The following is a 17,970-nucleotide window of genomic DNA, read 5'->3' as shown; positions in this document are numbered from 1 at the left end:
CCGCTGAGAGGTCCTACCCCTCATACTGTTGACTGGCACCACCTGAGAATGCCAGTGCCCTTGCCAGAGGTGATGCCGCTCTGGGCTTCCCTCTTCAAGGTGCTGTGGTGGTGGTGGTCTCAGCCAGGAAACATAGAAGCTGGTGCTCTCCCCTGTTCTATGACTCACCTGGTTCATGGGGTGTCTCAGGGAAGGGGGATTGGAGTACCTAATGTACTTGGAAGCATCTGGGAAATGACTATTTCAGCTTCTGCAAAACTGACTCTAAAACAAAGTTCTTTGAGTAAAGCTGATGACATCCTACCAGCTTATTGCTTCTGTGTGGACCTGAATCACTCCTTTCTTCAGGCATGTGCCCATACTGTCCCACCCTTACTCAAAAACTATAAAATGTTACACCTCACCTAAGACTCTGGCTAGATTCAGTAAATTTATATATACTCCACCAGACATACCCCATAACTGTGAATAACCTTTAAACTCAACTGAACTCAATACCACTAAAATAGTAGTGGAGGTTAAAAGTGAATAATAGCCTCAGAAATAGCTTTAAGATAATAACAGTAAAAGCCAAGCACTTCTTCAAGGCTAAAGATGAAAAACAGCAGTCTCTAGCTACCTACCTCTCCCTTCTCCGACCCCATTTTCCATGGACCAAAGCAATCACTTTCAACTTTTTGGCAATTTCTCCTATAGCTTAACTCCATATATCTAAATAATATGTTTATACTATCAACTCTTGTTTTTTCGGTTTTATGCATCATCTAGTATTAACTTTTCACTAAAACAATAGGAATATACCTTTTACACGCTTTCCATCACCACCTTGCTAAAGTGTACCTCCCTGCTCCTAATATTCCAATTTAGTCATATGATGTTTGCTTATTTCAGCATTTTTGTTTATGTTATGATTATATAACTGTTTCCAGCTGTGTTCTGTAGTAAATAAAATTATTTTCTTGTGGAATTCTGGTTTCACATCAAATTAATTATTTTTTTACTTTTGCTTATTTTTCTATATATCTATCATTAATTTGATTTTGATTTTCCTCTTTGCTAGAAAAGTAGATATGCTTTTAATGTACTTTAAATATATATATATTTTATTGATTTCAGATAGGAAGGGAGAGGGAAAAATATATAGAAACATCAATGATGAATAATTGATAGACTGCCTTCCATGCCCACATTGGAGATTGAGCTACAACCCAGGCATGTGCCCTGACTGGGAATTGAACCATGACCTCCTGGTTCATAGGTCTATGCTCAACCACTGGGCTACACCAGCCGGGCACTCTTAATGTACTTTAATCTCATTAGGTATTCTATCAATCCCATCTTCTAGGATCACCTTTTCAGAGTGAATGTTCTACTCCAGACTGAACATTGTTATCTCATTCTGCTGCACATCCTTTATTCTGAAATATTCCATCACTGCTATTTCCTTGTTTCCTCAATTTAATGTACTCTTTATTTCATACACACATCTAACAGAGAGATGAAGCACCTTAGATAACATTTTTTAAGAACAGATATGTCTGAACATGTCTGTATATCCACTCACCTTGTTAACGTTTTCCTGGGTATAGAATTCAAGGTTTAAACAAAACTCAAAATTTTGAAGCCACAGCTCCATCTGGAAGAAGGAACTAGAGAGTGCTCCCAATTTTCAACATGTGTTAATTTACATAAGTCTAGTATTTTTGTCAGAGTCCTTCTCTTTCTGTTGTGCCTAATAGTACAGTTCACAGTCCTTTTTGTTAGTCTCTCCTAAGGATGGAGGGAAAAAATAGATCTGTAGTCCAAGTTGTTCCTAAATATACTTGGACACAATCTTGCAGAAGTCATGCATACCCCCCTGCTCGGCTTACAGAGGTTTATGGTGCTAACACTCCTTGAGCCTTTGATGGTGTACGCCTGTGTATACCTGTGATGTAAATCGGATTTCTTCTCAGTTTCCCCCTTGCCAAGTTAGGCTTCAGATTTCTTATGTTTGCCAAGCCAGTTCCTACTTCTAGTATTCTTTCCTTATTGCTTCATCTCTATGATATTTGGTTTCTGGCTTTTTATTAATTCATTTATTGTTACTAAATTGGAATTGAGAGCAAATGGAAGTAAATGTGTGTATTCAATATGCTATGCTATCTTAAAAAGAAGTTCAATATAGCTTTCTGTCCTCGTTTTTTTGGTTTGAAAAAATTTTAAAGCTACAGAAATTGTTCAAGTACAATGAACAAACCTTCATATAGGTAAACTGATGATAATAATTATCATATATGTATCACACCCCTGCGTGTGTGTGGGGTGGTATGTGGTATGTGTGTGAAATGTCATATCTGTTTCAAATTCATATAAAGACATTTTCAATAACTTTTCATTGGAAACTCACTTTAGTATGCGCTAAAATCTATATCCATTAAGCAAAAGTGCCTTGATAATTATGATAAAAAATAGAAATGTTTCCTATTCAATGAATTTGGAATAGACAATATTTTTAGTCTCAAGCTAGCCCTCAAATTTTATAATTCTATGAATAAGATGTCACATAATTTTGAAAATAAAATAAATTTGAGTTAAGGCAAACTTAGTAGAAAATGTTTATTAAAATGTTTATTCTTTCACATAAATATACAATAGGTATATTGCTTATGAATAATGGGTGACAAGTTTGGATCACCTTATTATAAATGTAAATAACTGTATTTGTATAAATTACTGTACTCTAGAACCAAAGACCAAAGGTGAAAAATCCATGGTATAAGGCAGGATTCCATTTCAACTTATTTGGCAGTAAATAACAATTGATATACTTGTATTACAAAAGAGAAAATACTGCTATTCAATTCATATTCACTTATTCTAAAATATTTTCTACTTTGATACACGTGTAGTGTTTATTTTTTATTTAATTTTACTTGAATTAAATCACTAAGAATATAACAGCAACATTTTTAATTGACTTCTTAAGTGAGAATGCATTTCAAAACCCTTATCAACACCACTAGTGCAGTGCAACTAACTATATTTGTAAAGAACTTTGAATTGCAATGATGGTGTTATATGTTCTCTTGCAGGAAGCTCTGATCATGGCAAGTATGGACCATCCACATTTAGTCCGGTTATTGGGGGTGTGTCTGAGCCCCACCATTCAGCTGGTGACACAGCTCATGCCTCATGGCTGCCTGTTGGATTACGTCCATGAACACAAGGATAACATTGGTTCACAGCTGCTGCTTAACTGGTGTGTCCAGATAGCTAAGGTATGTGCCCATCCCTTCCTGTGGAAATGACCTTTCTAGCTTTATATTTCATGACCTTGAACTGTTTCAATATTGAAAACGTGTCAAATTTTTGATCTATTTAAATATATTATGCTTGCAATTAAAAGATATAGTATAGGGAACTATTTATTTCAAACCACAGATCAAAGGCATGATATACTTATATATTTTTGGATTGTTATAGTGACCAGATGACAAAAGAAATAGCTCACCAGCGAGGAGGAAAATACATATACCTGTGTTTGATAAGGAAAAGGAAAAGGAAATCACGTTCCACCCTCACCTCCACTGCCAGAGAAATATGTGAATTTCTCAAACAAAACCTAAGTGAGGCTTGTGCCTTGGAATTGCAATTTCAGGTCCTACTGCACAAAAGCCCTTAAAAACCCTTTCAAAGAGAGCTCAGACAGAAACACACAGATTTTTCAATTTATTCTGAAGAGGCAAGCATAAAATACAAATTGATATCTTAATAAAACATTTTGCTGTGCATATAAAAGGAAAGGAAAGCAATATAAAAATGACATGGAAAGGACCCAGTCCAGAAAAGTTTGTTTGTGGAGTGGTGAATCTTTTTTTAAAAATGAGTATAGCAACTTGTTAACATTTTTGGTGCATTAAAAAGCTCCAGAACATTATATAGTTCCATGATTTAAAAATAAAAAATGTAAGGCATGAAATTATTGTGTGAAGTGAAATTTTTCTTGAAAATCTGAAAATATAAAACCAAGTCATAGGTTCAGCTGCAGGCGGGCGTTGAGAGGGCTTCATGGTCCCTAGGTCTTCACAGAAATGGGCTTTAGGATACATCCTGTGTTAAAGATATATCCTGAAATGGTTTGGCTTTTTATTTGTTTTGGTGCCATTTAGTGAACAAACAAAACCCAAAGAAGAAGAGATTAAATGTCTTAATTGTCCCATCTTTAGATGATTTTTGAAAATAGCATGTACATGCTATTTTCAGTATTACAAAATGTGAAATGTTTAAGACTTTCCTAGACATTTTGATAATGCTAATCGGTCTTTAATGGTTGGGGGTTTTATTGGTCTGGCACAAGGTTTCAGGTATGTAACATACATGAGGGAAGTGGTCGGGATTTCAGAACCTGGGCTGATGGGGTAGGTGATTCTGATGAACTTAAGAACAACTACTCCCCTGTAGGAGACTGGTTTTCCCACCAGTATTCTCAGTTTTCAATTTTTTAAAGAGGGATTAGATGGTTTATGTGACTTCTCCAAACTTAAATCTTGACTCAAACTTTGAACTGCTCTGAGAGCCAAATAAAGCATTCATGTCCTGCAGTCCACCAGTATTCAATTTCTGGTATATATTTTTTATGTTTAGGAAACCATTTATGGTTATCTATACCAAGGATATTTCTTGAGAAATTTCTCCTTCTAGATATATACCCCTGAGTTGAGTTTTAATTCACTGTTTCAACTCTTACATCAAAATATGACTTGATTTCCCATATGGCTCAGTGGTTGAGCATCTACCTATGAACCAGGAGGTCATGGTTTGATTCTTGGTCAGGGCACATGCCCGGGTTGCAGGCTCCATCCCCAGTGTGGGGCATGCAGGAGACAGCAATCAATGATTTTCTCTACTTCTCCTTTCCTCTCTGAAATCAATAAAAAAATGTATTTTAAAATATGACCCAATATTCTATAAATTGTACAGTTATAGTCATCGTTGCAATTGTATAATATAAATGTGAAAGTGTTAATTTAGTAGTCTTAGCCTGTTTTTTTTTGCAATCAAAGAATGAATAGGAATACATATCTCAAAGAAGAAATTTGAGATAACTCTTAAAATGAAAACTAAAAGAATTATTTGAAGGAAAATTCCAGTTTAGTTTTATATACCATAAATCTCAATATATCTTCTTATGGATTATGTATTATCATTTTGTGAATATTGCATGACAAACTCACTACTGGGAGGATTCTTTATGGTAATGAAGTTTCAAATATAACTCTTCAAAAAGTGATTTGCTTATCTAAGAATGTCTATAATTCATAAGGTGGGCTAAATATACAATAAGAATTCTCAAAGCATCCTAGCACTGTACATGAAAACAAAGCTAAGTTTCAAATTTCTTAGTGCTTCTCTATATTTCCTGCAGTGTTTTCCATAATTTAGGTTTTGTCCTTAGGGATACATGGCATTAATATATCATTTATGCAAGACTGTATACTCTAATAAAAGAAACTGCTTTGAGTTCCCTGAATAATCACTGTTTTAAACCTTCTTGCCTTTGCAAACGCCATCTCTTCTACTTGGAAATCTTTTCTCACAGTTTCTTTTTCATTCATCAGCACCGATTGGGCTTCCTCCCCTTATGGTGCCTTCCCTAGTCAACTTCTCTCTTTAAACAGAAGTAATTCTTCTTCTTCTGTATTAGTTTTGGTCATTGGTGTCTTGAACACATTTTTATTATTTAAATGGCATACTGTGTGTTTACATAACTCCCTGACTGTATGGCAAGTTTACTTAGTCATTAATCCTTCAATATCCATATTTTGTGGATACCCACCATGTGCCAGGTTCTATGCTGACTGAAGTGTCTAGGGGTAAACAACATCAGCATGGGTCTGCTTCTCTCTGTATACCCTAATAGCATGAACAGACATTCAACAAACAGAACAATTAAGTATAGGATTAAACACTGTGGTTCAGCTTTTGAAGAAAAGTAATTATGGGGGAGAATCCAGGGAAGGCCCCAATGAGTCCTAAGGGAAAAAGGCTTTGGCTCTGGGAAGAAATTGTAAGCAGAGAAAAGATTACACAAAGCCCTAATATATGGTGGCTATGTAGATTATTATCTAAATGGAAGAATGTTAGAAGTGAATGGAGGCTCTATTACTAGTTACTCCAGGACAACAGGCACACAAATGTCCTAAACAGAACAAGGTATGCCTGAAATGTAGTAGGTAGTTATTGAAGTATTTTACTGTGGAATTGACATAATCCAATTTATGTTCAGAGGAGTTTATGTATGGAAAATAGATTGAGGCAATACAAGAATGGAAATGAAGATACCAGATAGAAGTCTGGGGGTAATGAAAATAATGAGAGATAAATAGAATCAGGATATATTTTTAAGACGAATTTCAGGCATTTGATTATTTGTTAGCTGTGGGCTATGAGGGAGAGAAGGAGGGCAATGCTCTTTCCTGAAGTGGAGAAGGCTGAGAGATTAAACTTATTTGCAGGGAAAGGATTCCGAAGTTCAGTTCCAGACATGGCTAATTGAAAAACTGTATAGAACACAAAACTGGAGTTATCAGTTAGGTAGTTGAATTTGTCCAGGACTGTAGATGTAGAATTAGGAGTTATAGACATTGAAATAAATGGCTAAAATAGGGGATTACTAGGGCTAACTAGATCTGATTCATATATCCTCTCGGCATCTAAAATTGAGTCTTTTATACTAGTATATAGTAGCCATTCAATAAAAATATTTAACAAATATTTTAACCAATAAAACAACTTAAAATATACTCTTAAGGAAGGAACCTTTCCTTGATCTTTTTTTTTTTTCTACTTTGGGGACAGATTGTATAGTAGAAACAGCATTAGGGTCAGAAGGACCTACATTAATATGTCAATGACCACTTTTAGTTTGGTGAGTTTGGGTAAATTATTCAGTCTCTTTGAATTGTATTTCTCAAATGGAGTTAATAATTATATTTTTCTCATCTGCAAAATAAGCAGAATAGTGTTTACCTGCAGTAGACTGAAAATCAACCCCTTATCCCCAAAGATGTTATGCACTATCCCAGAATCTATTAATGTTTCTTGACATGTTAAAAGGGACTGCAGAGATGTGATTAAAATCAGGATTTTAAAATGGGGAGATTATCCTGGAGTCTCCAGGTGGGCCCAGTGTAATCCAGGGAACCTTGTACGTACATGGGAGGTAGAAGGGCCAGAGTAAGAGAGAGAAGATATCGAATTGGAAACAGTTTTGGATGATGAGTTTGAAGATGAAGGACAGGGCCACAAATGGAAGAATTTATTCTATTTCTAGAAGCCAAAAAAGACAGGAAACCAATTAACCCCTAGACCCTCAGAAGAAACCCAGGCCTACCAACACGTTCTTTATAGTTCAGTGAAACTGATTTTGGACTTCTGATCTCCAGGGCTGTAAGAAAATAAATTTGTTTTGTTTCAAGCCACTAAAATTGTGGTTATTATTTACAGCAATAAAAAACAAATATGCTTCCTCATAATGATTTCCAAAGATTAAATAAAATAGCCTACTGAAGCTCCCTGGCTCAACTCCTAGAACATAAAGTGTTTAAAAACAATGCTCTGTATTAGTTATAGCCTGAAAACCATGAAGCAGAGAGCTGTTTTAGAAATGTCTGTAAAATATGAGTAGCATAGTCTGAGTAAAGATGAGTATTTTATAAATAGCTATTTCAATAACTTAGTGGCTTCTTTTTCTTTACTTTCAATTCTCACCAAGAGACACTATGAAAGTAAGAGAAATATCAGCCTATTTACTCCAATACCCACTTCCATTTGGGCTGCATCCCCACCCCACCCTTTTTTTTTTTGGTTGACAAAGCTGGGAGGAGGGGAGATGGTGCTGTGAAATAACCAATTGATATTTGTGTTATAACCTCCCAGTGGAAAGTTTAACAGTTTGTGGAAGAAATATGAATTATAGCTAATATTAAGCACTTTCTGTGAGGACAGCTGTATATGTTATTAATTAATTAGTCTCATCACAGATCTATCAGGTTAGGGATCATTATGTCTATTTCACAGATAGAGTCACAGGGAATTTAAGTAACTTGATTAAATTCACACTAATAAATGAACAGTAGAATCACCAATCTGTTTTTACATTTAAGAAAGTATTTTAAATATATCATCCATATTTCAAGGCTTTTTCCATTCTTCCCTTGGTTCATTATTCTACAAAAGGTTATGCAATAGCCTGGCTGGTGTTGCTCAGTGGTTGAACATTGACCTATGAACCAGGAGGTCATGGTTCAATTCCCAATCAGGGCACATGCCCGGGTTGCAGGCTCAATCTCCAATGTGGAGCATGCAGGAGGCAGCCGATCAATGATTCTCTCTTTGATGTTTCTGTCTCTCTCTCTCCCTTCCTCTCTGAAATCAATAGAAAATAAATTTTTAAAAAAGGTTATGCAATAGAAATCACAAATTTAAACACCAACATTTTGTGCTTGCTTCTTATATGCAGCCAAATTTTCTCTGCACATGCTTCATTTGAAACTTGCTTTAACTTGGTAAGCAGAGCAGAACATATTATTTAACAATGCCTTCCAAGTGCTTTATGAAGCCAGACATATAATAGTGACAATTCCTTCTTTCACAGTCATTGCTAACAAGTTGTGCAAACAGCTTTTTACAAGACAGCTTCACAGATTCTGAAAAGTATATTTGAGTTTACAGTGGAAAAGCTTCATGGTGAATAACACTGATACTGATTGAATCCATGTAGATAAAGCATGTCTTTCACTCATGGCATCTGTTCAGTACTGTCTATATACTCTGTTATATAATATTTAATGAAACTCTAATTATCCTATCTAATAAAAGAGTAATATGCAAATTGACCGTATCTCCACTACACCAAAAAGCCATGTCCACCAGCCAATCAGAAGCAAGAATGCAAATTAACCCAACCAACATGGCTGCAGCCACAGAGCTGCAGCAAGCAGGAGGCTTGGATTTCCCCAGCCTACACTCAAGGCTACAAAGTTTCAATTATAGAAGATAAATAAATCCCAACAAAAATGGCAGCAGCCACGGAGCTGGAGAGAGCAGGAGGCTAGGCTTGCCCCCGGCGATGGAGAAAGCCAAGCTCCCGCAACCCTGGCCTGCCTTGGCCTCTGCTCAAGGCTACAAAGTTTCAATTATAGAAGATAAATAAATCCCAACAAAAATGGCTGTGGCCACGGAGCAAGCAGGAGGCTTGGCTCCGCTCAAGGCTACAAAGTTTCAATTGTAGAAGATAAATAAACCCCAGATACCAGGGCCTCCACTTGGGTCACCGGGGGGCGTGGCCAGCCTGCAAACCACCACAGGCCCCTCACCCAGGCCGCCCCATGCCCCAAGGGAATCCCCACCCTGATCTGGGACACCCTTCAGGGCAAACCAGCTGGCCCCCACCTGTGCACCAGACCTCTATCCTATCTAATAAAAGAGTAATATGCAAATTGACCATCACTCCAACACACAAGATGGCTGCCCCCATGTGGTCAAAGATGGCTGCCCCCATGTGGACACAAGATGGCTCCACAAGATGGCCAGCAGGGGAAGGCAGTTGGGAGGGACCACGCCTGCAAGGGAGGGCAGTTGGGGGCAATCAAGCCTGCACGGGAGGGCAGTTAGGGGTGACCAGGCTGGCAGAGGAGGGAAGTTGGGGGCAACCGGGCCTTCAGAGAAGGGCAGTTGGAGGGGACCCAGGCCTGCAGGGGAGAGCAGTTAGGGGCAAACAGGTTGGCAGGGGAGGGCAGTTAGGCATCAATCAGGCTGGCAGGGGAGTGGTTAGGGGGTGATCAGGCTGGCAGGCAGAAGCGGTTAGGGGAAATCAGGAAGGCAAGCAGGCAAGCAGTTGGGAGCTAGCAGTCCTGGAATGTGAGAGGGATGTCCGACTGCCCATTTAGGCCCGATCCTACCTGTAGTTGTGACAGCACTAATTTCATAAAATTAAAGATTCTATCATAAATAATACTTGTCTTCATGAAAATTTTCACTGCCTTATTATTAGCATCTGTGTCACATTTTAAAGAAAACATGCTGGATATTCATTCATATGGGAATTTTTTCAACCTCTGATTTTTTTAATAAAATATTATAATAAAGGAAGCTCAAAAGTGTTCTGTGAATTATTATGTAGTACAAATATGATAACAAGTGACACTCTACATTAAGAATTTAAAATTTGTAGTTTGGCACTAGTTTCCATTAAGCATACAGACTCTAGAACCAGACTGAATAAGTTCAAATCCCACCTCCACCACTTATCAGCTGTGTGGTCTTAGACAAGTTAGTTAGTCTCTCTGTGCCCCCTAAAAATTGATACAGTAATAATACTTACTATATAGAGTAATTATGAGAATAAGATAATATTTGTAACCTAGTAAAAATACTGCTTAGCAAAGAGTAGGCATGTACACTATGTGTTATTTTGGATAATATCTAAGATGAAAACAGGAAAGATACACATTTATAGTTGCAACACTCTAATGATATCATTTAAAAAATACTCAATTTTTAAATCTCAAATATAAAAGATCAAGCATTTGTTCTTAGACCATACTTGAGGTAGGAGGACATAATCTTCTGTTTAATATTTAATATTTCTGATTTTTAGAAGAAAGGACTTGAGCCTTCCATCCTCATGTGATCTCCTACACATTTATTTAAGATGCTGTTCTACAGATGCCATTATCATGCCCTCTAATTTTCTTGTTGTATTATTTGTAATATTAAAAATATGTGAAACCATCAGTGACCTGGCAAAGATCTGAGGTCAGTTGTAATTCTTTGACTAAGATAGTCTATTACTGAAGAGAGCAAAAAGTAAATTCTAGCTTTTCAATAGCAAGCTAGAAAAAGTTAATATTGGGTTGACTTCCTATTACTGTACTATAAGCTCCTGACTCCTTTCTAAGGAAAATATTACTTGCAGCCTTTTTTTTCTGTTGTTACTGTATTTGTAAAGTCTGAATACTGAATATAAGCTACTATTTTTCAAAATCTTGCAACCTTCCTGAGGGCTTTGCTGGCCTATTTTACTTTACTGTCAGATTTCCTCGGGAGCTCTAATTGATTTGCAGTTTAATTCAGATGTAGGGTCCCAATGGCTTTCTTTCTCAGTAGTTTACCATTGAAACTAGTTAAAAAGATAATTCTAAAAACATATGTCAGTGGTCCATGGTATACTTCAAGATGATTCATTGCCTGATTAAGTCATAAATTAACCCAATCTTAAAATCCTTCCAAAAAGAAATGAAAATAAAAACCATTCCATATTTTAAAGAACAAAAACTAGTCTAATATGTTTAACTAGAATAATTTAGATTCTGCCTATAAATAAAAGACTCTCAGTCATAATTTTATTAATAGATTGATTATAGCATTTATGATTTCTAAAAACAGTATTACTCAAAGGTTAGTGTGACTTTTAGGTCAGTTTAATAGATTTCCTCAAACTTTTATTATTTTTTTTAAATTTTACATTCTGCTATGTTTGTTCCCAAATTACTTTTGGCACTAATAAGAATTCTGTTGTGAAACCTGATATTTTGTGGCCATTGGGAGGTGTCTATGAAACTTGTTTTATTTTAACTATTGGCAACAGTGGGAGTTAGTGGAGAGGTGAAGAGAGAAGATTTCTCAGTTCAGCACTATAGTTCTCAGTGATTGGAAGAAGAGCAGATTCCTGTGTCAAAAAATGCATTCTTCTATGAACAGATGCAGCGTTTTCCTTAAGGCCTGAATGTGTAACATGAGCAAAGGCTTCATTTACCTTCGTTCTTCTTTTCCATTTTTCTCTAGCAGCAGCTATTCAGTGACAGGAAAATGTAATTTCCCTTTTGATCCAGCCATTCTTTTCTGCACAAATAAAATTAAATTAAAATCTGAGTATCTTATGCCAATTAAACTCATGAACTGAGCACTGAATTATTGTCTGTGGTCAAGACCAGACTCTATATGTAGATGTCACCTCAGTTATATTCATATAAGTCTATGATATATGTAAAATTAATGTATCCAATTTTAAAATAATACATACTCTAGAGAAAAGGGAGAACAGTACTAACATTCTCAAAAAGACAAAATTGGCCTTTATCACATCTACACTAATAAAAGAGAAACATGCAAATTGACCTTACCTTCGCTATGGCCACAAGCCATGCCCACCAGCCAATCAGGAGCAAGAATGCAAATTAACCCAACCAAGATGGCTGTGGCCACAGAGTGAGCAGGAGGCTTGGGTTTCCCCGGCAATGGAGGAAGCCAAGCTTTCCGCCCGACCTGGCCTGCCCTGGCCTCCGCTAAAGGCTACAAAGTTTCAATTATAGAAGATAAATAAATCCCAACAAAAATGGTGACAGCCATGAAGCTGGAGAGAGTAGGAGGCTTGAGTTGGCCCCAGCAATGGGGGAAGCCAAGCTTCCGCATCCCCGGCCTGCTCTGGCCTCTGCTCAAGGCTACAAAGTTTCAATTATAGAAGATAAATAAACCCCAGATACCAGGGCCTCCGCTTGGGTTGCCAGTGGGCGTGGCCGGCCTGCAAACGACCATAGTCCCCGCCCAGTCTGCCCCATGCCCCAATGGAACCCCCACCCTGATCCGGGACACCCTTCAGGGCAAACCAGCTGGCCCCCACCCGCGCCCTAGGCTTTTTACTATCTAATAAAAGAGTAATATGCAAATTGACTGTCACTCCAACACACAAGATGGCTGTCCCCATGTGGACACAAGATGGCCACAACAAGATGGCCAGCAGGGGAGGGCAGTTGGGAGGGACCAGGCCTGCGAGGGAGGGCAGTTGGGGGTGATCAAGCCTGCAGGGGAGGGCAGTTGGGGTGATCAGGCCTGCAGGGGAGGGCAGTTAGGGACAATCAGGCTGGCAGGAGAGCAGTTAGGCATCAATCAAGCTGGCAGGGGAGTGGTTAGGGGGTGATCAGGCTGGCAGGCAGAAGCGGTTAGGGGCAATCAGGAAGGCAGGCAGGTGAGCAGTTGGGAGCCAGCAGACCTGGATTGTGAGAGGGATATCCGACTGCCCGTTTAGGCCCGCTCCTACCTGGATGGGGCCTAAATGGGCAGTCAGACATCCCTGGAGGGGTCCCAGATTGGAGAGGGTGCAGGCTGGGCTGAGGGACACACACCCCCATGCACGAATATTGTGCACCTGGCCTCTAGTTTAATAATATAATAATGATATTTAATATGTTTAGGAGTTTATGAATACCAATATTAGTATACTGAATACATTCTATGTTTTGACATAGAGAAATTTTTATAATTTATAAAGGTGAAATAGAAGAAGAATATTGGAATTGCAAGCCATAGTATTAGTGACATAGCTAAACTCCATTTAATGACATTTCACTAATTTAAATTAAAATAGAGAGATTAATTTTTCTTATCATAACTACTTTTTGGGAGAGATAATGACATAAGGTTGCTTAATGTTTACATTTTTACTTCTATTATTTAACTTTGAATGCATTATATATTCTCATGAATTGCTATGATATCTTTAGGAAAATTCAGTGCCATAAATCTGACTCAGTAGTAAAATTATATTCAGAATAATATCTTCAGTGACTTTCCCAGAGCCATGATATGAACTCGTCCAAGAATGAACTGAACTCAGGATCATGGACAGGTCATTGATTACTCCATGAAGATGCTTCCTTTCTTTTCTTTCTTTCTTTCTTTTTTTTTTTTCTTTCTTTCTTTCTTTCTTTCTTTCTTTCTTTCTTTCTTTCTTTCTTTCTTTCTTTTTCTTTCTTTCAATTTCTTTCTAAAGAGGCAATCTGGTGGGTGAATTTTTCAGAATCTCTATCTCGTCTTACACCCATGCCTTAATTCAATAATTGAGATTTGAATACCAAAGAGAACATCTGTGGTCTTTTTTTTTTTTTTAACCAGGAGCAGTTTGTTTATTAACTTAAAAAAATATTAAGTTATGATGTAACATTTATGATCCCAAGATCTGAGAATTCAAGAAAGAACAACAAGAAGTCTCTCTATCACTGTTTTATGTCCCACTGGGGAAGACAGACACACAAAAAACAAGTAAAAAGAAATATTGCCTCATGTGGTGAAGATGAAATGGTACTGTTTAACAGTTTTTAGAGCAGGATTGAGACGGAAGCACTACAGTGTCCCAGTTTCAGCTGTACCACTTATCATCTGGATGGCTTAGGGAAATTACTTACTGTCTCCGAACCGATTTCTTTACCTATAAAATGGCCAGTAGCCTCCACTGGTCCATCTGTGGTGATGGTTTAATACATCATGCATCAGCTCTGCACATTTACTACCAAAGCTGCAGTGCCTAATAGATTGTAATATAATATTACGTAAAATGATAATATGTGATCTAATGTTTATTATCATCAAAATTAATTCAGAGAAGAATTCTATAGAAAGACAGCATAGTGTAGCAGAAGAAATATGAATACAGGGAAATATAATCCTGGTTTGAATTCTGAATCATAGTTTTGAGACCTTGGAGAGCCCTTTTCTCTTTCATCAAATGAGAATACTTATGCTTGAATAACCTATGTTTATCAAATCGGAATTAATAAATAAACAGGAGCAACTGATACCAATCTTAAAAGTAAGACAAAGGTTTCTACAAAACAGGAATATGCATATTTCTTTACTGATCTGAACTAACTTTTAAATTCCTTCATGGTCTGATATACTAGATTAGAGAAATATCACAGTACTTTTTTTTTTTTTTTTCTAAATTAAGAGTGTTCCAGCTTAGGGCTAACCTATAAAAGTCAAAAACTCTATTTTCATCATTTATTGGAAGGTTCCTACAAGGTTTCTTCTAGGGATGTGAAGAGTCTGATGAGGAATACTTGGGGCTTAGCGAACAGGGGCAGGATCTCTAGCTTGCTGACCTTTAGAATTGACACATAAAGGCGCTTCTATTCAGCTCCATGGAAGCAGAGCTCTGTAATCTGTCAGGTATGGGCAATCATTACAGCTTCCATATCATCACCCCTCTCTCTTTTGGTAGTTGGCATATAACATAGCAGTTTACTGCTCACGAGTGAGTGGCTCTGGGACCCTGGCTATGCTCATTCACACGTCAGGAGACCACTGGCTGTCAGTTGATCTAGGCTGAGCTGACTGGGATGACTGGAGAATTGGGCTCTGAGTCACATAACTCTCCTCCTCCTGCAAGCCAGCCTGAGAATGTTCCCACAAACTCTGCCTCATGATATGCAGTCCCTCAGGGCTTGCACAGCGATCCACACACCACACCATGGGGGGCTTGGACCTTTGTGGGTACAGAATGAGAGTAGGGCCAGAGGTCCTCCCCACTGCCAGCCCCCTGTGGGACCAGTGATCCCCTTCCATCTCTAATCTTGGAGAACCTAGCCTTTTTTCTTCAGGTCGTTGAGTTCAGCCTCTTTCATGTCCCACCCTCACCTCTACTTCTCGATAAAAATAAGGCAATTTATCAAACAAAACCCAAGTGAGGCTTGTGCCTTGGAATTACAATTTTAGGCCTTACAAGCACAAAAACCCTTAAAAACCTTTTTAAGATAGAGAGCTGGGACAGAAACACACAGATTATCCTATTTACTCTGAAGAGGCAAGCACAAAACACAAATTGATATCTTAAAAAAATATGTTGCTGTGTATATAAAAAGAAAGGAAAGCAATAGAAAAATCACATGGGAAGAACCCAGTCCAGAGCAGGTTTTTTTGTTTGTTTGTTTGTTTGTTTTGTGTGTGTGTGTGTGTGTGTGTGTGTGTGTTTTGGAGGTGGGGAATCTTTGAAAAAAAATATCACACTTGTTAAAATTTTTTCAAAGCAAAGAGCCCCAAGAGGTTATCTAGTTCTGTGATTTAAAATAAAAAATAATGAAGGCATGAAATTGTTTTGTCAAGTGAAATCTTACTTGAAAACCTCAATAAATAAAACTGAGCCAGAAGTGCAGCAGCACGAGGGTGTTGAGAGGCCTTCATGGAATCTGAGAGTTCCCTAGGTTCTCCCAGAGACCAGCTTTACGACTTGGTGTACCAGAGTTGGAGACCAGAAACTGATGACAGCTTAACGGGTGACAGAGTCCATGTAGACCACATTGGTTCTCAGTGACAAAACCAGGGTCTGAATTCATAGAGGACCCTGGCAACCCAGGTGCTCAGCCTAGATCAACTGAAGGATAGTCAACATCTCCTACCTCAACTCCACAAGATTTGTGGGTCCCTCATCTGTAAATTAGAGGAAATGACTGCTGTAGTACAAGAGAGAATCAGTCTATACTTCTTGTAATAATGTTTAAATAACCTAATGAACTTTTTCAGTTATAGAATATTAAGTGAAAGGCAGCTAACTTATGTTAGTACTTTAGTGTTTTTGGTTTAGCTTCCAAGGTGTTTTATTTTTGAACTAAAGGCCTGGTGCACAAAATTCATGTATTCGCAGGGGGTTGGGGCCCTCTGCCCAGCCTGTGCCCTCTCCTAGTCTGGGAGCCCGCAGGGGATGTCTGACTGCTGGCTTAGGCCCGCTGCCCAGCGAGAGCAGGCCTAAGCCGGCAGTTGGACATGGTTAGCACTGCTGTGGAGGCAGGAGAAGCTCCCACCACTGCCGCTGTGCTCACCATCTGTGAGCCCGGCTTCTGGCTGAGCAGCATTCCCCCTGTGGGAACGCACTGACCCCCAGGGGGCAGCTCTTGCATTGAGCAGGATTGGGCCAAAACTGGCTCTCCAACATCCCCCAAGGGGTCCCGGATTGTAAGAGGGTGCAGGCCAGCCTGAGGGACCCCACCGGTGCACGATTGGGGCTGGGGAGGGATGCAGGAGGGCTCCAGGGCATGTCCGGCCCATCTCTCTCAGTCCCAATAGGCCAGACCCCAGCAGCAAGCTAACCTACCAGTCAGAGCATCTGCCCCCTGGTGGTCAGTGCTCGTCATAGCAACTGGTTGAGCAGCCTTAGCATATTATTAGCATATTATGCTTTGATTGGTTGAACGGACTACTGGATGACCGGACACTGAGCATATTAGGCTTTTATGATATAGGATATCGCATTTCCACCAATAGTTTTTCCTCTCCATCTTTATATCATAATGTCTAATAACGTTGCGTCCTCCCAAATTGGTGGTAAAGCACCTGGCTGAATTTGAATCATGTTTATCCCATCCCTGAAACAACCACATGCTTTTTTATTCATGTGCCGAGTTCTCATTGCCTTAAAGGAGAACAGTATATAAGGGGTAGTGAGGGATAAAAGAGAATCTCAATTGCATCGGATGAGAATAAAGTTTATTGTGGCAGTTTCTAGAGCATAGGTCCAGAATTGCACTGAAACCTTAATTATTTCCTGGGGTTTGCATGAAATACGAAGGCCTCTCTCTCAGAGAAGAAGTCATTTAGTTGGTTTCTCATCTAACCTATAGAATAGCAAGCTTCCCTCTTGCTTTGCTTTGTGACTTTGGCATGCTGAGCAGCTCTAATTCACTCAGGAAGTTACTTTACAAATGGCAGGTTTTCATTCACCTACCACACGCATTCAAAAAATAAAGAGCTTAATTTCTTCCCTGTAAGTTCATACTTTAGCTAGTACTTTTAATGTACTTTTTTGAAAGAAAACTGAGAGCCATCCAATCTAAATGGACTAAATTGTACTTTAGGTGTGTAAAGTGCTCACAATGACATCTATTAGTCCTGACGATGTGAAGCTTGGTATTGTAGCAGATTTTAGGAACACAGTGATTTACTGCAATGCAGAATCAAAGTCTCAAGACTGACTCATCTAGTTTATGGCTCCCTTATGGCTTTTGTTTCTAAAACTGTAGAGGTAGGTGGGTGTTGCAGTATTGCTCTCGGGCACTTGTGGTATATATTCATGATCTTTCAGATGTATGCGAGCAATGTCATTTTCCCACAGATTTAAAATGTTTACAGTAACTCAGAGAGATAGGACTTGCATTTTGC

General features: G+C 38.5%; 1 protein-coding gene across 4 annotated transcripts in view; it reads left to right on the top strand.

Moving 5' to 3' along the window:
* The window catches only part of ERBB4 (erb-b2 receptor tyrosine kinase 4), a 966,639-nt gene that overhangs the window by 814,071 nt on the left and 134,598 nt on the right, over window positions 1-17,970 (top strand). For all 4 annotated transcript variants that reach the window (XM_080671023.1, XM_080671024.1, XM_080671022.1 and 1 more), the window contains exon 20: window positions 3,075-3,260. In XM_080671023.1, the coding sequence (XP_080527149.1) occupies window positions 3,075-3,260 (186 nt within the window). The remainder of the gene's footprint in view (window positions 1-3,074; window positions 3,261-17,970) is intronic.

Source organism: Plecotus auritus (genome assembly GCF_963455305.1).
Source record: "Plecotus auritus genome assembly, chromosome: 5".
NCBI lineage: Eukaryota > Metazoa > Chordata > Mammalia > Chiroptera > Vespertilionidae > Plecotus > Plecotus auritus.
Note: the sequence above shows the minus strand (reverse complement) of the source record. Positions and strands in the feature narration are given on the sequence as shown.